Source organism: Spinacia oleracea, chromosome 1, assembly GCF_020520425.1.
Source record: "Spinacia oleracea cultivar Varoflay chromosome 1, BTI_SOV_V1, whole genome shotgun sequence".
In the NCBI taxonomy this organism is placed as follows: Eukaryota; Viridiplantae; Streptophyta; class Magnoliopsida; order Caryophyllales; family Amaranthaceae; genus Spinacia; species Spinacia oleracea.
The window spans coordinates 128,865,867-128,890,134 of NC_079487.1; the positions used below are offsets into that span (position 1 = coordinate 128,865,867).

The following is a 24,268-nucleotide window of genomic DNA, read 5'->3' on the forward strand; positions in this document are numbered from 1 at the left end:
TTGCCTCAAAGTCAAAATAGTCATTTTGATAAATATATTTTAGCTAGTTTGGGAAATAGAATTTTAAAATAGTCATTTTGGTAAATAAAATTATCAAAGTAGCCAATTTGGTAAAAGATCCATATTTATTGATGTTCCCTTGAAGAAGTAGTAAATAAAAAAAAAGACACGAGATTACAGGAGTGAAGGAAGTTTCTTTGAGTTTGATCTAGATATGCATTGTCCTGCTATTTTTCACAAAAACTTATGTTGCAACATTTTGAAGCACCACTTGCAGGTTCATAGAGCATTCTGGATCAAGCTTGACCAAGTTGAACCGTTAGAGCAATGTTCATTGCATAGCTATATGTTCTAAATTCATTGTTGTTTTGATACCAATCACTTGCATATACACAGGCATTTTCTGGACTTGATGAAGGGATTGCAAGAGATGCCAGAATTCTTGGGAGCACAGCTTTGGATGCAGTTCTAAATGCTCAGTTTTTGGTTCAAATTGGAATTTTTACTGCTGTACCAATGATAATGGGATTTATACTAGAGCTTGGTTTGCTAAAGGTTTAACTGCTTATGCTTATCTTATAATTGATAGCTCAGATGTATTTCCAGTACGGTTGCATTATGTTGGTGTTCTCCATTGCTGATAAAAAATTTCCCATTGAAACTTATTATTTGTCTTTTACTCTCCAATCACTTTGTTTTAAATGATCAGCCATTTTCTATTAGTTAAGAAGGATTTTTATTATTCACGTGCAGGCTATCTTCAGTTTCATTACTATGCAGCTGCAGTTATGTTCAGTCTTCTTCACGTTCTCATTAGGAACAAGGACTCATTACTTTGGTCGTACTATCTTGCATGGAGGTGCCAAAGTATGCTCTTAACTAAGTTCACTTTTGCATATTTTGTCTCCATTGATACTTGCTGTGTATTATTTCTTCTACCCGACTACATTTATAATTTTATTATAATTATTGTTAACAGTATAGGGCTACCGGTAGGGGATTTGTTGTCCAGCATATCAAATTTGCCGAGAACTACAGGCTCTACTCTAGAAGTCATTTTATAAAAGCGTGAGTAATATCTCGTGATTTGGGAATTATGAACAGATGGTAATGATTTAATATGGACATATACTTTAGAAACTATGTTTTGACCCGTAGTTTGTTCTCTATCTGCTGCAGGCTTGAAGTAGCATTGCTGCTCACTATTTACATCGCGTATGGCTACACAAGGAATGGTGCTGTCTCTTTTGTATTATTGACACTCAGCAGTTGGTTTCTTGTTATCTCCTGGCTCTTTGCTCCTTACATCTTTAATCCCTCGGGATTTGAGTGGCAAAAGTAAGTTTTATAGAGATGTAATTCTCGTCTGCCTGTATCTTTTCTGCCATTTAGTATTACGATCTATATTTTATCTTCATATAATCCCTTGGGCTTAAATGGCAAAAGCAAGTTCCATATATAAATATGTCTAGTCTGCTTCTACTTTTTTATTACCATCTAATTTAGCGGCTTTTTGTATTTTATCTGTAATCCTATCTATTATTCTCCTGTCTTCACCACATGCCCCATTTATTTCATCCAGTGAGATAGAAATAGAAGAGTTAAGGAAACAAATTAGAGAACTTGTCCAAAAAATAAAGGAGGTTGGAGATGGAAGGAGAGACAAAACTCAGTTCCTATGTAACTGGGACTCAGGTATATTAATTAGAGTATAAAGTTTAGAGCTGCTAATAGCAAGGGAAGGCTGCTTACATCTGGACCTCACCAAATCTTACCTTGAGGGGATTCATGCGGGTGGTGGTTGTTTTCCTTGCTGATTGTATAGAGCTAGGTGTCCCGCTTGTGGGCTGTCAGTTTCTTTGATGCGGACCATGCGGTTATAGAGACTTAAAACTGTATGGAAGTAGACTTCGCATGATATGCTTGCCAAGAAGTCATTTGGCTTGGTTGTATATGTTGTAGACTTGTAGCTAGTGGCTCGAGTTTGGCTCAATTTATCTATCCTTGGTGATAGGATCAGGATAATGTAAGAGAATAAAGGAGGTTGGAGATGGATGCCTTGAGAAAAAACTAATTTAACTGATGGCCACCTGCTAATAACATAGCTGATGTGCTGCCCAACTTTGCCGGTGTAGGCTGCTGAATATAAATGAGTCAAAATGACTTTATGTAGTGATGTAAATTCATGAGTATTGGTGTTACCAAAATTTGATCCATAACTGTCATGGACTGAAGCAGCTCCGATGGAAATTCATTGTGTCGTGTCAACATGGCATGTGGGATTTATCAGAGACCAAGAAAACAGACCTAATTATTTAACTACTTTGTTTATTCCTTTACTTCCAATCTGATTATTACTTAATTTAGAATCACTTCTATTGTGTTCCTCAGGACTGTGGAAGATTTGGATGACTGGGCTAGTTGGCTTCTCTACAAAGGTGGAGTTGGTATAAGAGGAGAACATAGCTGGGAATCTTGGTGGGATGAAGAACAGGTTTGTTTCACCATATACCACTCAGTCAGTTGCGAGTGTCATGATTTGTACCCTTGTCATTGCTTTCCTTTATTGTTGATCTACATCTGCTTTCTCCTGTATATTTCATGTGCTGCATATAAGTAAGTTTGATGCTTCACATATATAAACTGATATCACCTGTGGGATACTACAGCGTCATACATGTTAAAAATGATGATTAAGTCTATTAAATGAGTCAAATGACTTTATGAAAATTATAAAGTCCAAAGAATAATGACTTTATAACCCGATGAAAATTACATGTTAAAAATGCCTTTATAAAGTCAAAAGGTTCTTGCAATTCTAAATTTGGCATCACTTTGCGAAAGTTATGTTATTTTTATGGATTGGGTGGGAATTTTAGAGTGCTGTGGGTCCACATGTTCCAGGAAGAAAACATATTTTAGACACTTGTCATTTTCCCATATTGATGCTTGCATTAGTGTATGTTTGGGAGAGTTGTTCATCGGGTTGTGTCACATAGATGTGTGAACCGAACTTTGAATTGTTTCACTCCATAAAGCCTTGGAATTTTTATGGAAGTAATCCTTTCTCTTTCTCCTATTTGAATTGGGTCTAAGTTGTGAGATTCAATTGTGTTATCTCTTGAGTAATTTAAATCTTTACTATATATTAAAAGGCGTTTTAAAGAAAGTTTACGTGACATGTGGCGCTTTGTTTATGAGTCGATCGCTCCGTGTACTCTTCATATACATAAAAAATGTCAAACATGGCTTACGTAAGGTTTGAACCCCTGACCTTGAGTTTAAAGAATAAAACATTTACCACTAAGCTACTACATATTCATGTTATCATTGCAAAAAAAATATAAGTAGTGTGAATGTTATTAATGTAGTAACCCGAGGCATCGCCCGGGCCTAAAAACTAGTTATTTAGTTAAACTGATGACACGCAGAGTTTTTTCTGATTATGGTAAAGCTTTTAGCGTGCTGAATCCTACAAAAATAAAAACTCATTTTCAGGTTCATTATTGGTGTCTAATTTTACATTCCAAAAGAAAATATCTCCCTAGTCATTGGTTACAGTTTATGAATTAAAATCCAGATCCCTCTAGTTGTATTCTTGCTTGTCTATAAATTGAGCTTGCTTGTCATTGGTTACAGTTTATGTTTATGAGCTTGATTAATTTTCTTTTTTCAACTACAATCATCTCAACATTGTTGATGCTCCTGCAGATACATATTCATACTTGGAGGGGTCGTATTCTGGAAACAATTTTGAGCTTGAGATTTTTCATGTTCCAGTACGGCATTGTCTACAAACTCCATGTTATGCCATCAAACACATCACTGGCGGTTAGTTTTTTGCTCTTTTTTGTAAATCTTATTTCCTGTCAGCTTCACTAGTCTGTTTTACATTGATTTTAGAGCTATAGAGGGTGAGTGCTAGAAAATGCATTGGACTTCTCTTTTCCTAATTTTGAGAGTTTGTAAATGTCAGACTAAATTGAATTAGTGGGCCTATGTTCAACTGTCTTTGGTGACTCATGCAGTTCTGTACTCTTTTTGTTTGTCGTTGGGGGGGGGGGGGGGGGGGGGGGTTCATGTTAAAATCGGTTATATTATGTATGGATACTGTTGAAATCTTATTATTTCAAAGCAATTTGATTTCTCTGATAGAGCTGTTTGATGTTTTTATCCTAACCATTGCTGTTATGGATCCAGATGTATGGCTTCTCCTGGATTGTTCTAGCAGTCATTGTCATTATATTTAAGGTTTGCTTCCATATTTCGCTATTTGGGTTGCGATTGTCAATTGTACAATTCACCAGTCAAAACTAATAATATTTTCATGGGCTACAGATTTTCAGCTTCAGTCCCAAAAAGTATGCTGGATTCCAGTTATGGATGCGTTTTTTCCAGGGAGTCACTGCCTTGGGACTCGTGGCAGCCATTATCCTTGTTATCATCCTCACTCCTCTCACTATTCCAGACTTGTTTGCCTGTGTCCTCGCATTCATTGCAACTGGATGGGGAATTATTTGTGTAAGTTTCTGTAACGCTGAAAATATTGTTTTTGGTAAAGCCCTTGCGTTGTTCCTTCGTGTTACATGAATCTCCCATGTATTTTGGTGAAATTCCCTTCGTACCCGTTTATTTGTTATTTAAAAAGATTATGAATACGGGATGCATTATCTGATAGGCAAGCACAGACATATTGGTCATAATGCGAATAATAATCAGTGCACAAGATAGGTCGGATCATGCTGTTATAAATGTGAAAGGCATCATGTTTTTCTTTCGTGTTGTGTGTATTAATGATCAATCCTGAAATTCAATTTATGCCTGGAAACTGTTGGTTGCATTTCGTAGTTCTGGACTTCTGGTGTAGCTTTGATACAGTTTTTTGTGTCTTAATATTATATCTTTTCATTTCTGTTTTAGCTTGCAATCACTTGGAAGAAGCTGGTCAGAAGCATTGGTTTGTGGGATTCCATCCGGGAGTTTGCTAGAATGTATGATGCTGGGATGGGTATGATGATCTTTGCACCAATTGCTATTCTTTCTTGGTTCCCATTTATCTCGACCTTCCAGTCTCGGCTTCTTTTCAACCAAGCCTTCAGTCGAGGTCTTGAGATCTCAAAGATTCTTGCTGGAAACAAAGCCAATGTTCAGATGTGAGAAATGGGAATATAACAAGTTTTGCTGAAGCCTGTTCAACCATTATGCGGCTAAGCTGTAAGTTCGAATTCTTCAATGAGAACTGATAAGGTGTTCAGACACCCTGTAACACACCGGTTATGGCTTCTGATGTCTTGAGCTTAGCATCCTTCTGTATCATTTTTGTACTCCGTAGCTTTTTTTGTTTGTATTACTCTTTTCTCATTCTTTCTTCTCTCTTTTTTGGGTTTGTTGGGTTGGCGGTTTGATCTTGTAAATGAGTAAGATACAGATATATTTCAATGATGAGCAGTTGTTTTTGATATTTTGTTTGGACCTCTTAACCATTTCCTCCTGATATGCAATTTCAAATTAGTATTTACCTAAATACATCTTGAGTGCTCGAAATGACTTTATTATCTTTATGGTCTCTTATCGGACACTATTAATTTGTGACATTTACAGTTAGAATCTCCGAGTAAAATAAGGGTTTGGGAAATCCAAATGATTCGAACATAAATGTAAATAGCACTTTTATCGTCAAACTTTATCTGACACGTGAAATAAAATATATGAATGTAAATATTAGGTACGAGATTCCTTAACACGTAGAACAACAAGTCACTTTTCCACAAAGGAAAAATAAGTAACCAGAAATTAGTTAAGCCTGTAAATAACAATATGTTTTACACATCTAAATACTTAGCTGGAAAATCTTTCAATTCTTAAAGATGTGAGTTTAAAATATATTACTCCCTCCGTTTCACAATAACTGACGCACTATATTGAGCACGTAGTTTTAGTAAATAATGTATGGGGACTATGAAATGAGATTTTATAATATAAAGAGTAGTAAGTAAAATCATTTTATATATGAGAAAATGGGTCATGTGAGTGTAAGAGAAGTTAGTTAGTGGGTCATGGTATATAAGACAAAAACATTGTTTATTGGTGGGTCTTTTCCAAATGAAGAAGTGTGTCAATTATTCTGAAACGGCCAAAAAGAAAATTATGTTACTTTATTATGAAACAGAGGTCAATTGTCAACCATCACAACCGCTTAGAGAAAGAGGGAAAGAGTTTTTTTTGGTTATAGATTTTATATAGAGTGTGACATTTGGTTCCTTTTATTGCTCGTAATAAATAAAGGCCCAAAAATCACATATTTTCGATATCATTAAAATTACACATGTTTATACAAAGCATATAATTAAAATTTAAAAACTTTGGACTTAATTGGATTTTGAGATTGAGTCCAGGTCTAGTCCAAAAATAATTGGACTCAAACTTTTGAGTCTAATTCCGAGGTCCAGTCCGACAAGTTTGGACTTAATTGAATGGACTTTGGACTTTTCTCAATCCACTTACACCCCTAATAGAGGAAGTAATAATATAAAAGCTAGTTTTATGCTCGTGCATCTAATGGGTTGTGTAGTTATAACTTATATGTACCACCATAAAAAATGATCTAATATCATATTTTTCTCACGAGACTCTTTATATATTATTGAATTTTATATTTTTGAAAACATTATTTTTCTTTATTTAGCACCATACACTTCGTAATATATATTTGGATAAAAAATCATTATTTATATATATGTAAATAATTACTCCGATACCAATAGTGCATCGTTCATTCAGTATTAATTGGGAAGAATTGTGAACAAATTTCTTAGATGTAGTAACCATTTTTTGAATCATAGTAACCATATGTTTTTAAAGTGAATTGTCACTTTAAATCACATTATTCAAGCACAACATGTATTAATACCAATTTGATAAAAAAAAAATTATTCATATAATCCTAATAAACATACCAAAATAATTTAGGAACAGATTGCTGATCCTTTTTTAGACATGGTCCACAATAAATTTAGTGTGAACCAAATCCGCTTATGAATCGGTGAATATTAATGGTTAGAGTGCATAGTGGTATATGCGGCTAGTCAAAGTTTATGTGGACCAAATCCATTTAAGAATTGGTGAATATATTAATGGTTAGAGTGTGTTTTGTTATATGTGGCTAGTCAAAACGATGCACTTCAAGACAATGGATTTTTGATTGAAAAAGAAAAGGTGTAACTTCTCAAAGATATTTCTACTCTTTTTTTTTCAAGACAAGTAAATTAATTTTTTTACCAACCTGCAATTTCTTGTGAGGTGCAAGTTTACAGGAATCTCTGTCCTTGATCTACAAGAGGGATGACATGACAGAAGGTGAAAACTCCTCCATATAAAGTTTTCAACTATGGGAATTTTGAGTTGATAATTTACACATCATAATCTGAAACATAATTTACAATTTTTCTTCGAGCAACCCTTCGTTTGGAAAAGCTTTCCCCATAAGCTTCAACCAGTTCTTTAGTTCCTTCTAACCTGAATAATACTAATCATTACATGCCATTTTTCACATTTCTAATGTATATGTTAAATGCTTCAGATTCAGGATTTAAGATTCAGCTGTCACGGCCAGGCGGTTGACCTAAAAGTGAAGGTTGATCTACTGCTGAGACAGTCAACATAGATGAATGTGCATGGTTTATTGGATGGTCATGTTTACATGCAGGACCGTACTTGCAAATTCCATACCGACTGTAATAGCTGCAAACATTTTCACCCTGAATGCTCAAATCAAAGCAGTAACCAACATTAGAAATGAACATTAGAAATAAGGATCCAAAATGAAGTATCAAATTAATCTTCTTACCTACAGCTTCTCTCATGTATGGGATGATTTTGAAACAAGAGTTTTGTGGATTAATAAATTAATATTCCATACGTTTACATTCATTCTTTTCCATAAATTATATCAGCAATAAAGATACATATGGTTTAAGAAGAAACTGGGTATTGCATAAAACAAAGACCCAAAACAGAACAGACATCCAAAACAATCAATTTGATAATTTGGGTGCATGGGATAACTAGATGATAAGAACACTCCGTTACTGAACCGGAAAAGTTAACTGGAACATTTTTGTCAGAAACTAGGCACTCTGGGTAGTCTAGTTCTTACCAGTACTTTCTTGTTATAGATGTAACGTCAAAATATGAATATGAATATCAAATATCAATATCAAAAAATAATTAAATACCCCATTTAAGGCACTAATTTTTCCCTTGTAAAATTTTGCATGTTATCTCATCTATCAGCCACGATTAAGGGTTCATATTATTTTAGCACCAGTCCAAATGTCCAATTGTCAGAAGATGATTTTCAGCCATTCAGAATACAGGTCTTCCACGTGGACAGAAAGAGGTTACTCCGAGATTAAAAAAAAAAACCAAAAACTAGGTTACACGGCCTACTCCTACAACATGAGTCAAAATTATCTTTATTGTAATTTCACATTGAGGCTATTTCATTAATCATCATTCATCAATTGGACATTTGGACTGGTTGTCAAAAATACTACTACAAAGTATATATTCCCTATGCCCCTAGGCCATATTTCTATTCTTGGTTGTCAAAAATACTACTACAAACTACAAAGTAAGCCAACAATACAAATTTAGTAAGTTAACCTTTGAAAGTTCCCACATTACTCTTAATGATACCCTTATCAAATAACTCAAAATAAAAGACTATACTGGTATGGCCGTATGGTGGAGAGGTTCATAAATATAGTGAAGAGTAATTGTTATATTTCAATTCAAATTCTCAGAAATGTCCCCAATCACATGTCGCCTAATAATGGTCAGAAGCAGCAACCTAACAATCTAAAGGGGATAACAAAAGAAAGCCAAGGAAGTATAATTAACTTACAGATCTTAGAGGCAAACCCAAGTCACTGAGAAGACATGACGGTGACTGAGCCGTCGCAATTTTGGGATGGTGAAATTTACATGCAGATCTGTATTTGCAATCACCGTTTCTTACGAAGTAACTGCATTCGGGTTGGCCAGGTCTTTCTGGAAAGTCATCACCATGCATCTGCTGCGGCCTTTCCTGTATACTACTATGCATTGCATATGTTGGTGGAATGTGAACGCTCCTCTCAGGTGGATATACTGGAGCCTTTTCAAGGTTAACATACGTGGAAGTGGGGGAAACAAAACAGGTTAGAATGCAACTACAATTGAAGAGGATAAAGGGACAATAATACAAGATATCATTTTAATACTTTTTTCTTTTTAAGTTTCCTAGTCCCAAAAGAAACTCTCATAGTTTTTCAACCCACTTTCCTCATCCCAAGAACATAAACACACAGCAGCCACAAAATGGAACATATCCTATATGTCAGACAGTTTAAAGAACCATACAGAACAATACACTAGCTTCATAAAACACATACTACCTCTGTTTCATAAAGATCTTTACGGTTACTATTTACACAAATATTAAGACAAAAGTAGATAAGTTGGTTGATTATAATAAAATATGGAAAAGTAAAAGAAATGTGTAAAAAGGTGGGTGGGTGTAAGAAAAAAAAAATGAATAAAGTAAGAGAAAGTGAGTAGAAAATTGGAATGTTATGGGGTAAGAAGGGTAAGGTAGTAAAATTCCATGTCTAAAAATAGAATAAAGCAAAGTGTAAATAACATTATGAAATGGACTAAAACAGAAAGTGTAAAGATCATCTTGAAAATGACCCGTAGTACAAAAAAATTGCACCACTAACGCCTTTCCTTGTTTCTCAAACAGACATCCTAGATAACAGAGATGAGTCGGGTAAAACCTACCTGGTAAGCATTCCAATCTGACTGTGAAGGAACACCTTGAGTTGGAGAATACATCAAAGGCAGCATATAAGGACTTTCATTTACAGCGGTAGGAGACCAGGGTGCAAGAGTCGATTGTGAGGCATTAGGTGAAAAGATGGATCCTCCATTGCTGTATCTGGGAGAGGCATCAGGTCCTCCAGCAGATGTAGGGTCAGGATGGTTAAATCTACAATTTGTTCCGAACTTGCAAGACCCGGTGCGCATATAAAAAGGGCACTTATTTTCTCCCTGTAAAGCCAGAAACTCATCACAAATTATACAAATGACAAGCGACAAGTGAACAGCTTTAGATAATTAAGAAGACTGCTTCCAGGAACACAGGTCACTTAATCACCAATGACCATAACAAATTCTGGTAGGCAAAGAAGATAACTAAGATAATAGAATTTATTTATTTTAGTACCAGACGAATCGGCAAACCCAAAAAATTAAACTTTAAGGTAGAGTTGACTTTTTTGCTGTGGTTGAATTTACAAGCTTTCCCAAACTTACACCCTCCTTGACGATCAAAGTACTGCATAAAGAGAAAAGGGCAAACATAGAAGAGTTAGAACTGCTTCATATGGTAAGAACTCAAAGCAAACGATCAATGACACGGAAGATATCTAAATTTGACACTCTCAGCCCAAAGTTCTGGTAACACTTCAAAATCAAGATAAATAAGGGAACGTCATTTATTACCATTTTTTGCTCAAAAGTTGTATAGCTAACTCACTTAAACATCATTGATGCACAATACCAAGACAATTTTTAGGACGGATGAAGTGCTGAACCATCTATACTAGATGGAGAATAAATCAGCCCAACCCAGTTTGACTAATGTGGATTATTAGCAGTAACATGGAAGAAACATAATATGTAACTTGTAAATTAGACAAGATACTGTTAAAGAAAAAAAAAATCCGTTCTAATGCAACAACTTTATGGACTAAATCACTAAAATGAAACACACTACAAAATTAGTAGAACATGTTTAAGGTTAAGGAATTCTACATAACTTGAAGAGAAGGCATCAAGGCAACATCAATGACAATAAAGCCTATATGATGTTCGAAACATCGGGGTAAAACCTGGGCTAAGAGGGCTTAAGATGCCCTCTTGCTTCTATACTATGATATATTCCGTAGGAATATTTAAGAACGTACATTATTTTGAAGATGCAATTTATACCAGAAGTGTAACAGGACATCAAAATTTTACTAAAATGACGAAAACTCATAGTGTGACGTGATGTGATGTCTTCAGCCATAAATGGCTGAACACATTTAGCAAGAATCATGTTAACAACGTTTATCACCAAACATCATTTTGCCTTGAGGCCCTTCACAGTGGAACACAGGCAGTAATATGAATCATACAGACACACAAGTTGATTCCTAACAGAGTAACGGGCGCATAACAAGCGATCATATTACTATCATCACTTACAGCATAGAGTATTAGGTAGTCATTTGATTATGTTCTGCAAGTTCATCAACCTAGTACATATTTATTTTTGTGAGACAAAAAAAGTCAAAGTAGGAAGAACAAAAAGAGATGGAGGGAGTACATATAAATCAATCAACATCAAGCGATAACTGCTATTGTTTTAAGCCTTAAGCAAAACATAGTATTTTGCTTAAAATTTTGTACCCAGCAAATATTAAGGGTCATCAAAGTTGTTCTGATACAAAATAAACCAATATGCTTCTAGAGGACACCTCCTTTTCCTCCGGGATAAACACAAGCAACACCTCTCTCTCTCTCCAAGAATTTTTAATGCATCCTCTCTCTCATGTTACCTAGCATAGAAGATGCTTCTGGGTTTGCAAGAAAACTTGATCATTTCTTGCATTACCTTATATTAAAAATATACTGTACCACTTAGCCACCTCTGCATTCCATCTTGAACCTCCAATGGTTAGACTCTCTTATGAGTCTCAAAAAATAATTCCACTACACATTTCGAAAAATTCAATCTTCCTTAATTTCCCTAGAATCAAAACTATTGAAAAAAGTTATCAAATCTGCTAACTGTTGACAGATGAGCAACCATTGAAGATGCTTAAGGGCCAAGTACAAAAGGCTAAGAGTATAAAGTAGAAACATTAAGCATTAATTAATCGTCAATAACACTAATCAAATCAAAGCATGATTTTGACATAAAAAGACGTCCATAAAGAACACATTTATACCTTGCAATCAACTTGTTCCTTATCCGCAGATTCATAGTTTTCGATCACCCTCTGTGTAGCAGAACCGGCACATTCTTCCTTCGTTTTCACCTTAGCACCCTAAAACAATGGCGGAATCAAATTACGAATTAAAAAAAGTTTTAAAAAAAATCTTCTTTTTTATCTTAACCTATCAACTCATTTCTGTAATCAAAATAAGAAAATAATCCAAAATTAAATACTACCTGAAGTTTCTTATGATTAGGAGGATGATTAAACTTGCAATTCATCCCAAACTTGCAAGTCCCAGTTCGGAGGAAAAATGCACAATCCTCAGACTCAGGCCTCACAGGAAACCTATGACTACTACTTCTTCTACGACTCGACTCTTTTTCACTACCCTCATTTTTGCTGACATTCTCAACCTCCTCAGCTTCTTCCCCATTCTCTTCATTGTCCCCTTTCTCGACCCTGCAATCACCATCTTCGCCGCCATTGTTCTCCGTGTCAATTTCGGTTTGAGACCTACTACTTATGTTACTTAACTCTTTTTCACTGTCCTCATTTTGGCTCATATTCTCAATCTCCTGCTTTTCGTCCCCAATCTCTTCTTCACTGTTTTCTTTCTCTTCTGTACTAAAACCTCCTTCGACGCCATTGTTATCCGCGTCGATCTCGGTCTGAAACATATTACTATTACTACTACTTCTACAAGTTAACTCCTTTTCACCGTCCTCATCATCTATCCTCGGATTCTCAATCTCCTGCTTTTCCTCCACATTATGTTCTTCGTTGTTTTCTCCCTCCTCCGTGCGATTACTGTCGTCACCGCCATTATCGTAGGCAGAGCCAATTTCAGTTTGAAGCCTATTAATACTAATTCTACAACTTAACTCCTTTTCACTATCCTCGCCTTTGCTCACATTCTCAATCTCCCAATTCTCCTCGTGATTATCTGTCTCCGCCGTAAGATCGCCGTCTAAGCTGACATTGTTGTCCGCGGCGTCGATTTCGGTGTGAAAACTACCACTACTACTTCTACCACTCAATTCATCCTTTCTCACACTCTCAATCTCCCCATTCTCTTCATCGTTATTTTCTCTCTCCGCCGTGAGATCTCCGCGATTGATGTCGGGGACCTCGACAAGAGTGAGGGAACCGAGGTTATCATTGATGGAATCGGAAGATTGATGATCATCGAAGGAGGGAGAAGGATGTTCTGGAGAGTCAATTGCAGAAATTTCTTGTTGTTTAGAAAGAGAAAGCCCTAAAGGGCAGGTCGTTGATGAAGAATCTAACCCTAACTCCATTGTTGAAGCTCCAACATTACAAAACCCTAAAAAAATGGGAAGGGTTGATTTTGCCGCAGAATAAAAAGGAGAGAGAGAACAGAGGAAGGGCTGAGTTTAACCCACTTGTTAACTTACGGAGCACTGTACTGTACTCTACTGTACTACTTGAGGTCAAGGACTTTAAAGGGGCATTCATTCCGCATTTGGTATGCGGAAAAAAGAAGTTAGAATTTGGGCGAACAAAGACCGGAGACATCTGTAACATAAATCACAAGTTTTAATCGTCCTTTTCTCATTTATAGAGTAATTTGTACGAGTACTTTGTGCAGAATAGCTTTTATTAGTCATTAATACGAAATATAATAAGGTGTCTTTTGATTCATGTAAGAATACAAATATATAGAAAATGAGTTCTTTAATTAAATTTATGGAACTTACTAAAGTTATTTGGTTAATATTGTGTATCCAGATAAGTAACTTCATTTCACCAAAATTTTGTTAACCAGATAAGTCACATACTTTGCAATTCCTATAAATTTTAACTTTTCATATTTTTATATGCCAACCAAACAACATCTAAGAGTAGGGCTGCTGGTTTCAATAAAAAAAAAACTATAAAAAGGGGATTTCATCTTTTAATAAGCATAGTTAAATTGTCCTATCAAGTTATCATCTTTCTCGAGCCAATTTCGCCCTGATTGCTCACCCTCAAATTGACGATGAGATTCAACCCACAAACATACACAAACAACCCCCCAACCCCCAACCCCGACCCCAACCAAACCCAAACCCAAACCCTTATAAAGGAATATGTTCTCTTTTTTATTAGGCTACACTTAGCTTGGTTATGTTATTCATTGTTAATTATGAGTTAACCTCGTGATTGGGGTCTCAGTTTTGCCAAAAATCACCGATTAGGACCTCACTTTATTTTTTTCACCATTAAGGACCTAGTCTCACTTTTCCGGTCAAATATAACTACCATGGTTAAAATAAGTTGGATCATTGGGTTAGAAAAAAAATATTTTTTTTCATAAAAAGTAAAAACTGATTAATTATTCATTACTCTATTCTTAATTTCTTCCTCTACCTTCTCCATTTTGGCTTCAATGCCAGTACTTTTCGTCTCATCCCCTTCCCCAGGTTCATTCTATCCTCTTTCTTTTCTTGCTCCTTCAACATTTCTTCTAATTTAACTAATAACTAGTCTACAATTAGTCGACAATGTGCAAAATATGCTGATTACTTTTACACAATAACCAAAACAAAAATGATTAAATCAAATTTGTAAATCAAGACCCAAATTTCAAAAAAAAAAAAAAACGATTAAACTTAGAGAAATTAAGAAATGAAAAGGGAATTATACCAAGACCAACACATCTCGAATTTGCTAACCCCTATCCTTTAAGCTCTAACAATCCTGATTGTATATTTTCTTTTTATTTTGGAGTATACAATTTGATCTGTGTACTGAATTTTTGATCCCATGAACTGAGGGGTTGATAATTGCGATGTATAATTGGATATTGAGGAGTTTTATTCATCTGAATTAGGTATTGCCTTTCCCAATTGAATTGGGAAACACTAAACCTTAAGAAAGACTAGAGGAAAAGAGGAGAGTTGAGGGAGATACGGGATTCATATTGTCTTGGTGGAGAAGACGACATAGATGGGAACTGGAGAGGGAGAGAAAGAAAGATTGAGTTAAAAAAAATCAGTAACAACATTGAATGTTTTTCTTAAGCTTTTTGTGAAAATTAAATAAACAAATAAATAGTGAAGGATCTCAGTTTTTAGCTCCGGTGAGTTAAACCTGAGTTAAGTTGCCGGATTATTAACCTTAGGTCTCAATTGGTGATAAAATAAGAGTGAGGTCCCAATTGGTGATTTATGTGAAAACTTAGGTCCCAATTATGGGCTTAACTCTGTTAATTATAGTGTATTTGTGTTAATGATTAGTCTTTCCTTGCTTCTGATTTAGGTATTTGTAACACCCCGACAATTCCCTTTTTCTAAAACAACCCTTTTATAAATATAACTATAGAGAATTATCAAGGCATTATCGCCCGTGTGGAAACGTACGGCTTATTCAGAATTTTGCAGCGGAAAACATAAAACTAACTTTTAGGTTCATAAATAATTGATTACATATTAAGTCCAAAACCAATTAACGGAAATAAAGAAATACGAATAGTACGACGACTTTCAAATATAAGTTAACAAATTAAATCACTTAATTAAACAAATAGAACTATAAGCTCTCTAATCCCGATCCCAATGATGCATCATCTTCAAACCTGTAGATGGGCAACGCTTATTGATCCTTAGAGACTGCTCACCAAAGATGGGTCATCACAGGATCAATAGGCATAGCCATGATCAACACACACAAACAAGGCACGTAATCAGCAAAGCTGAGTACTACATACTAAAGCAATAATAATCCTAACATGATACTATTAAACATAATTAAGGGCAGACAAAGCATGATAACCTGACGACCATACTTAACTAGACTAAGCTAGACTTGACTAGACTTTTATAACAATAATATTATTTTAATTGAAATAGGCAATGGACCGAGTTTTCTAGCTAGACGAGGTACGGGCGCGACTCCGTAACCTCAGTGACCTGCGATATCGAGGAACGTTTGACTGAAAATAGGACGCGGTGATCAATCCGGTCCGAATGAAAGGCCATGGGCTACCACCATGAACCCCAACTCCTGTTTGTCCGTCACTTTAGACGTGCACAGTCTAGAGCTATTGCTACTCAGTTTCACTTTACATGATTTACAAATTGACACCCTGTTATGACTCAACAATCACATAAGGCATGCAACTCACATTTATTTATAACTGTTTTTATCTTGAAATTGAGTAAGTGATCACAAGGCATCAAACAAGACTCATTCCAATTAACTCAAATATTTTTCTTTAATACTGATCAACCCCTGAATATGGGTATAAGGTTTCAACTTACTAAATAAGGTCCTCCGCCCTCATAAAGTAGTGAAAAGCTAAAAAGGGAACAACAATTAACTGATCTGAATTATATACTAAATAATCTAGTGTTCCCAATCGAACATGTTTGTATCAATCTTCCATACTAACATGTTATAATCCTCAAAATGCAATAAAGGTTTAATATGTTCATTCAACAGTATCAAACATGCAATTTTAACCTGACTAAGTTCATCAACAATATTAACATAACCAAGTTCATCAATAATTCAACATGGTTTCAACAATTAGCACACATTCCAAGCACACAGGTATGTACGTACCTTGTGTAAACAAACTGCAAGACCACTTTAATAATTCAAAAGTCGCCTACAGAGAATTCTCCGCCTAAAACAACCAACAAATATTCCCAATCAACTTCTAATCATTCACAACTATACTAACACATTCTAACTACATCCTAAACATATTTAGAACTTTTCTCCAATAACAAAACTTGAATATTTGATTTCCTAGCATAACAATTATTGAATTAAAGATTGAAATTCGTTGAAAACTCTTTGCAAATATCATACTTAAATTTTCAGCAATATAACTTATTTAAAAACATTGCCAAGGCCAATCTACGTTCTTAGAACATCGAAACAATAAATTCAATAATCCACAATCATCCTGTCATGATTTAAAACTTAAAATTCATGCTTTTAATAATAAAAATCATTATTTCAATGCATTTATATAATCTGAAAATTAAATTTATTATTTAAACATAATATATAAATCTGAAAATTCTAATTAAAACATAAAAATGTATAATTTAAATTCAAGAACATAATTTGAATTATTAAAACTTAATTAAATTCGTTAATTAACTTAGGTTTAGAGAACAACCGAAATCAAGGAGGAGAGGAGAAGATTGGGCAGCGGCGTATGGTGCGGCGGCGACGGATGGCTGGTTGACGAAGGTGGTGTTGCGCGGCGGCGAGGAGGCTCGCGAAGAGCTGCACTGTTGCTTGCGAAAGGAGAAGGTTAAGGCTGGCTAGCGGCGCAATAAAAATGCACGGTGGCAGCGACGGTGCGGCGAGGCTGGTTGCGCGGTGCAAGTGGTGAGCGCTGGTGGTGGCTGAGCAAGAAGAGCAAAGGCAAGAAAAATAACAGATCCATTTATTAAGGAGAGAGGAACGAAAGAGATAAAGAAAGAATGAAGGAGTTACCGGTGGTAAAGGAGAGCGAGGAGAGGGACGACGATGGAGAAGCAGGCGGCTGTCAGGCGAGGTGGTTGACGGCGGCCTGAAGCAAGGAGAGGGGCAGCAACGCACTTCACGTGGAACTAAAGCAAAGAAAGGGTTTTGGTTTTGGTTTTACGTGAAATAGAAAAGAGGAAGGAGGATTATTTTGGGTTTATTGATTTGGGCTTTACCCATTTGGGCCTAGAATTAGGATTTGGGTTTTAGTGTTTGAGTCAAACCGAATAGGATTGTTTTCTAAATTCAATCGTGTTTTCGTAATTCGATTTCTTTTCAACGTAAAATTATAAAATTACTTTTGATTTCATAAATCGTTAAAAATATTTAAAATGTAATAAAACAAATATACGTTAATTATATATTTATTAATAAAACTCGTAAATTCTATTTTAAATATAATTAACTATACATTAAAATATATTAATAAAATTTATAAAATTACGGGGGATTACAATCTACCCCTCTTAAAAGAAGTTTCGTCCCGAAACTTGACACGAAAATTCACATATCTTTCCAAACTTTTCAACTTATTCTTATTGTAGAAGTACTTTGTGCCACTCTTGTGCACTCTTTTTCCAACTAAAAGTTACTTGTAATACTCAAGAATACATTTTCTTATGCGGAGAATCTATTTACTTGCATCAACATGTATAAGTTGCTAAAAATTAGCATAAAATGCATAAAAATACCATAGAAATAGGTCAAAAGCGCGAATTTCTATCGCATTCTACCCCCCTTAAAGAAAACGAGTTACGCCCTCGTAACTCATCTCAGGGAATAACTTTGGATATTTCCACTTCAACGAATTCTGTCCCCAATACAATATTTTCACTCAAATCATTCAATGCGAACGCACTAGCAGCTAGCTTTAGGTCATGGGTAGGGTAATTGGTTTCATAAAGTTTCAATTGATGCGACAACCGGTGCGAAGGTCAAACGCTCTTTTAAAATCTAGAAAGCTTTCTCACATTTCTCACTCACTCGAATTTCGATTCCTCTTTCAACAAGTTGGCCAATGGTTTTGCTCTCTTCGAAAAGTCTTTCACAACCTCCCATAATGGTCATCTAGGCCTAGAAAACTTTAGATATCAGACACGTTCTTGGAATAGGTCACTCACTCACCTCTCTAATCTTAGCAGGATCTACAGAGACTCCTTCTGGCCAACTTTTCCTTTTTACCAAACCTCATTATGCCTTCCATGGATATGTATAACTTTTGGGCACAACTCCTAGCTCTTTCACCAATTCATATATTTCTTTTCATCTTTTTAAGACGCCAAATGATTTCTAACGATCCTGGACCACTCGAATCTTCTCTTAAATTTATTCCCTTAAGTAACGTAGTTTTCAATCAATTCAGTCATTCACTTTTCCGCCAGTGTCACTTATACCCATATGACTTCAAGATTTGTATACTTCATTTAATAAAACTAGATTCTTTCTAAGCGTCTCCAAGTAATCCTCAAGTGTTTGTCATGCTCTTTCTTGTTCCTTGAATAAATCGGGATATCATCAATAACATAATAACGAACTTAATTCGGAATTCGTAGAAAATCTCATTCATCAAATCCATAATTAATGCAGGTACATTGGTTAACCTAAAAGACATTATTCTAAACCCACAATGACAATACGAATCCTAATGAGGTCTTAGGCCCTTATCAGCTATTCTAAATTGGTGGTACTTCAACACAAATCAGACTTTGAGAACACACTCGCCCAATTCAATTGATCAAATATGTCATCTATCCTAGGCAAAGGATACTCGTTCTTGATGGTGTTTAGCTCCCTAAAATCGATGCATGATTCCATACTCTTATCTACTCTTATCTTTCTCCCTAAAAAAATGAGTTTGTCTTAGTTGGTCGAGTGTTAAGCCTCTTTGTGTTGGAGCAAAGAGATGCATGGTATGATTCCTATTAACTCTTATTTTTCTCCTTAACAAACAACACAGGATCTCCCCACGGTGATGCACTAGGCCTAATATACCCCTTAACGAAACAACTCTTGCAATTGTGTCTTACTTTGCTCATTTCGAGAGGTGTCATTCTATATGGTGCTTTAGTTATAGGTGTCGTTCCAGGAACTAAGTTTATAGTGAACTCAAAGGCTCCAACAGGTAACATACTTGCAATTTCACTCGGAAACACATCAATGAATCCACTCACAATACATCCCTGATTTCCACTCCAACTTCTTTACCCACCTCTAACACACTGCAGAAAAACAGTTCACACTCCTTATTCATCAAGTCCTCACTTGCATTACAGAAATAACTAAAGGTTCTTGGACTTCTCAAAACATCTATACGAGGTCAATATTCCAATATGGTTCCTTAAATTTACTTTCTGAATTTCACAGTACATCTATCTTAGCCTTGTACAAACTTAGCCAATCCCATCCTAAGGTTTATGAACTATTGTGCCTTGTGCTTTCACATTAAAGGAGTTTCCTTAAGACAGTAACAAACGAATCCCAATTGAATCTCTCAACAGCGCTAAGTCTAACCCCATTTTCTCTCCACCACAAATCAGCTTCATCTTCCAAGTACAGTACAACTTGACCACTCTCATGTTCTCAAATAGTTCACATCCCCAAACAGTTTCTCAAACTCTCTAACCCAGTTCTCTAAAAAGGTAGGATCAGCTTTCCCCTTAAAGTATGGTGGCTTAACTTGGTTAGCCTCTCAAACATGTCCCCAGTAGAATCAGGACGCTCAGTTCTCTCTTCAGCCAGTCTTCCCGCCAAAAGGCGAATAACAGCAACTAACTCACTATTGCTTGACATTCTAGTGTGCGACCTAAAATTAATTACTCTACGATACATAACTCATATGTCCTCTCTACGAAAGAAATTTAGATTTGATCATAGAGATCGCATCAACAAACACTTATTCGAGAATGTACACCAATAATAGAGCAATCATCGTCACTCATTCAAGAAAATATCCCCATCAAGGACATACAATTTGAAAATCAATGAATGGAAATTCAATCACAACAACTAAGTAATAATATTCCCATTCTCGTGCCCAAAATAAACTCTTGATCCTTTGGATAATCAATGATCTAACTCTATTCCTCAAAAGAATGTTAATAACAATCCTAAATATCCACAACACACCTGTCCTTAAAATAAAATTAAAAGTTCTATGATATAAACATAAACTATTGTTGGCGAATTATGGAATTCTCACACTGGAAACGAATACTTTAACTTTTATTGCTAATTCTATAAAGGTTTAATACATCCTTGAAAAGAATAAAGAATAACTCAAACTCTTATTGCCTTAACTTTAAACTGTTGTAGCTTTGCTACTTATTCTCCAAAACATTTAAGAACAAACTAACTATTACAACTTCAAATGTTTAAGGCATCTTGTCTATCTGTTCTTTCCTTGGAAATTTGTGAAGTGAAATCTAGATCCTCAGTATTCGTCGATCTTCTCAAAGGATCCTATGTTGGTGTACTTGGAAAGAAGCGTTTTATTCATGAAACAAACAACTTAAGATCTTACTAGCGATTTCCCAACCAAAGCATAATCAGAATTCAATAAAACAATAAGTTTGGTGTAATCAAACAATTTTTATGCACATTTACATGCAACACTTAAACATTTAACATATGCACATAGCAATTAACTTCTTATGCTAGCAATTAACTACTAATGCACATATAATTCTATCCTATATGCCCTTTCCTATATTACCCATCTCTCATAATAAATCATAATAGGTCAAACATTGAAGAATTTAAAGAATAAAACAAGAACGATTAGTAAGAAAAAAGTTTATTAAACGAATTAATAATAAACGAATAAATAAAATAAAGAATTTTTTTTTTTTTTCTTTTTTTTTTTTTTTTAAACGAATAATTAATAAGAAATTTTTATTAAACGAATAAATAATAAACGAATAAATAATAAACGAATAAATATACTTAAGGAATAAGATTTTTATTTTATTTTTTTCGAATATATTTAATTTAATTTCGAAAATAAAGAAAAACGTACTTAATTAACATAAACGAAAAGTTTCGAATAAATAAGTTAATTCCGAACTTAAATAAGAAATATTATATACTTTCAAACAAGATAAAAGGAAATCGGCCCCCCAAAAAAAAGTACCAATTTTTTGAACAATATAGTGCGTAGAAGCTCGATTTTTAAGAAATTTATTTTAAATAACTACATAGTTAGGCGCCTAAAAAAAATTGTTAAAGTAAAACCTTAGCTTCTAGATACCACTTTGTAACACCCCGACAATTCCCTTTTTCTAAAACAACCCTTTTATAAATATAACTATAGAGAATTATCAAGGCATTATCGCCCGTGTGGAAACGTACGGCTTATTCAGAATTTTGCAGCGGAAAACATAAAACTAACTTTTAGGTTCATAAATAATTGATTACATATTAAGTCCAAAACCAATTAACGGAAATAAAGAAATACGAATAGTACGACGACTTTCAAATATAAGTTAACAAATTAAATCACTTAATTAAACAAATAGAACTATAAGCTCTCTAATCCCGATCCCAATGATGCATCATCTTCAAACCTGTAGATGGGCAACGCTTATTGATCCTTAGAGACTGCTCACCAAAGATGGGTCATCACAGGATCAATAGGCATAGCCATGATCAACACACACAAACAAGGCACGTAATCAGCAAAGCTGAGTACTACATACTAAAGCAATAATAATCCTAACATGATACTATTAAACATAATTAAGGGCAGACAAAGCATGATAACCTGACGACCATACTTAACTAGACTAAGCTAGACTTGACTAGACTTTTATAACAATAATATTATTTTAATTGAAATAGGCAATGGACCGAGTTTTCTAGCTAGACGAGGTACGGGCGCGACTCCGTAACCTCAGTGACCTGCGATATCGAGGAACGTTTGACTGAAAATAGGACGCGGTGATCAATCCGGTCCGAATGAAAGGCCATGGGCTACCACCATGAACCCCAACTCCTGTTTGTCCGTCACTTTAGACGTGCACAGTCTAGAGCTATTGCTACTCAGTTTCACTTTACATGATTTACAAATTGACACCCTGTTATGACTCAACAATCACATAAGGCATGCAACTCACATTTATTTATAACTGTTTTTATCTTGAAATTGAGTAAGTGATCACAAGGCATCAAACAAGACTCATTCCAATTAACTCAAATATTTTTCTTTAATACTGATCAACCCTTGAATATGGGTATAAGGTTTCAACTTACTAAATAAGGTCCTCCGCCCTCATAAAGTAGTGAAAAGCTAAAAAGGGAACAACAATTAACTGATCTGAATTATATACTAAATAATCTAGTGTTCCCAATCGAACATGTTTGTATCAATCTTCCATACTAACATGTTATAATCCTCAAAATGCAATAAAGGTTTAATATGTTCATTCAACAGTATCAAACATGCAATTTTAACCTGACTAAGTTCATCAACAATATTAACATAACCAAGTTCATCAATAATTCAACATGGTTTCAACAATTAGCACACATTCCAAGCACACAGGTATGTACGTACCTTGTGTAAACAAACTGCAAGACCACTTTAATAATTCAAAAGTCGCCTACAGAGAATTCTCCGCCTAAAACAACCAACAAATATTCCCAATCAACTTCTAATCATTCACAACTATACTAACACATTCTAACTACATCCTAAACATATTTAGAACTTTTCTCCAATAACAAAACTTGAATATTTGATTTCCTAGCATAACAATTATTGAATTAAAGATTGAAATTCGTTGAAAACTCTTTGCAAATATCATACTTAAATTTTCAGCAATATAACTTATTTAAAAACATTGCCAAGGCCAATCTACGTTCTTAGAACATCGAAACAATAAATTCAATAATCCACAATCATCCTGTCATGATTTAAAACTTAAAATTCATGCTTTTAATAATAAAAATCATTATTTCAATGCATTTATATAATCTGAAAATTAAATTTATTATTTAAACATAATATATAAATCTGAAAATTCTAATTAAAACATAAAAATGTATAATTTAAATTCAAGAACATAATTTGAATTATTAAAACTTAATTAAATTCGTTAATTAACTTAGGTTTAGAGAACAACCGAAATCAAGGAGGAGAGGAGAAGATTGGGCAGCGGCGTATGGTGCGGCGGCGACGGATGGCTGGTTGACGAAGGTGGTGTTGCGCGGCGGCGAGGAGGCTCGCGAAGAGCTGCACTGTTGCTTGCGAAAGGAGAAGGTTAAGGCTGGCTAGCGGCGCAATAAAAATGCACGGTGGCAGCGACGGTGCGGCGAGGCTGGTTGCGCGGTGCAAGTGGTGAGCGCTGGTGGTGGCTGAGCAAGAAGAGCAAAGGCAAGAAAAATAACAGATCCATTTATTAAGGAGAGAGGAACGAAAGAGATAAAGAAAGAATGAAGGAGTTACCGGTGGTAAAGGAGAGCGAGGAGAGGGACGACGATGGAGAAGCAGGCGGCTGTCAGGCGAGGTGGTTGACGGCGGCCTGAAGCAAGGAGAGGGGCAGCAACGCACTTCACGTGGAACTAAAGCAAAGAAAGGGTTTTGGTTTTGGTTTTACGTGAAATAGAAAAGAGGAAGGAGGATTATTTTGGGTTTATTGATTTGGGCTTTACCCATTTGGGCCTAGAATTAGGATTTGGGTTTTAGTGTTTGAGTCAAACCGAATAGGATTGTTTTCTAAATTCAATCGTGTTTTCGTAATTCGATTTCTTTTCAA

At 35.1% G+C, this 24,268-nt stretch overlaps 2 protein-coding genes and 2 long non-coding RNA genes across 5 annotated transcripts in view; 1 reads left to right on the top strand and 3 right to left on the bottom strand.

Annotated features, from left to right (window-relative positions):
- The window catches only part of LOC110794542 (callose synthase 10), a 40,422-nt gene extending 34,961 nt beyond the window's left edge, over window positions 1-5,461 (top strand). For both annotated transcript variants that reach the window (XM_021999521.2, XM_056827842.1), the window contains exons 43-51: window positions 397-555; window positions 754-867; window positions 980-1,068; window positions 1,180-1,338; window positions 2,392-2,494; window positions 3,712-3,831; window positions 4,201-4,251; window positions 4,339-4,521; window positions 4,921-5,461. In XM_021999521.2, the coding sequence (XP_021855213.1) occupies window positions 397-555; window positions 754-867; window positions 980-1,068; window positions 1,180-1,338; window positions 2,392-2,494; window positions 3,712-3,831; window positions 4,201-4,251; window positions 4,339-4,521; window positions 4,921-5,157 (1,215 nt within the window). In that variant the 3' untranslated portion in view covers window positions 5,158-5,461. The remainder of the gene's footprint in view (window positions 1-396; window positions 556-753; window positions 868-979; window positions 1,069-1,179; window positions 1,339-2,391; window positions 2,495-3,711; window positions 3,832-4,200; window positions 4,252-4,338; window positions 4,522-4,920) is intronic.
- A 1,886-nt stretch (window positions 5,462-7,347) lies between these two features.
- Window positions 7,348-13,569, bottom strand: LOC110794543 (zinc finger CCCH domain-containing protein 43). The gene is made up of 6 exons (XM_021999522.2): window positions 12,263-13,569; window positions 12,039-12,137; window positions 10,268-10,378; window positions 9,823-10,092; window positions 8,906-9,157; window positions 7,348-7,757 (listed from the first exon to the last, which is right to left on the bottom strand). Exons 1-6 carry the CDS (start codon window positions 13,325-13,327, stop codon window positions 7,596-7,598), a joined length of 1,959 nt encoding a protein of 652 aa, XP_021855214.1. The 5' UTR covers window positions 13,328-13,569; the 3' UTR covers window positions 7,348-7,595.
- Window positions 13,570-15,311: 1,742 nt separating this feature from the next.
- On the bottom strand, window positions 15,312-17,624 carry LOC130466214 (uncharacterized). The gene is made up of 3 exons (XR_008926224.1): window positions 17,487-17,624; window positions 16,596-17,395; window positions 15,312-15,640 (listed from the first exon to the last, which is right to left on the bottom strand). It is a non-coding gene; the product is annotated as an uncharacterized lncRNA (long non-coding RNA).
- A 4,018-nt stretch (window positions 17,625-21,642) lies between these two features.
- On the bottom strand, window positions 21,643-24,096 carry LOC130466215 (uncharacterized). Its single transcript, XR_008926225.1, has 3 exons — window positions 23,959-24,096; window positions 23,068-23,867; window positions 21,643-22,112 (listed from the first exon to the last, which is right to left on the bottom strand). It is a non-coding gene; the product is annotated as an uncharacterized lncRNA (long non-coding RNA).
- Window positions 24,097-24,268: the final 172 nt, after the last annotated feature.

What these genes read in the sequence shown, in the direction of transcription:
- LOC110794543 (XM_021999522.2), bottom strand. Translation starts at nt 13,327, where the DNA reads ATGGAGTTAGGGTTAGATTCTTCATCAACGACCTGCCCTTTAGGGCTT. An exon ending in CTAATCATAAGAAACTTCAG is followed by an intron (nt 12,138 to 12,262) that starts GTAGTATTTAAT and finishes CCATTGTTTTAG; the next exon opens with GGTGCTAAGGTGAAAACGAA. An exon ending in TGGGTTTGCCGATTCGTCTG is followed by an intron (nt 10,093 to 10,267) that starts GTACTAAAATAA and finishes CTGGCTTTACAG; the next exon opens with GGAGAAAATAAGTGCCCTTT.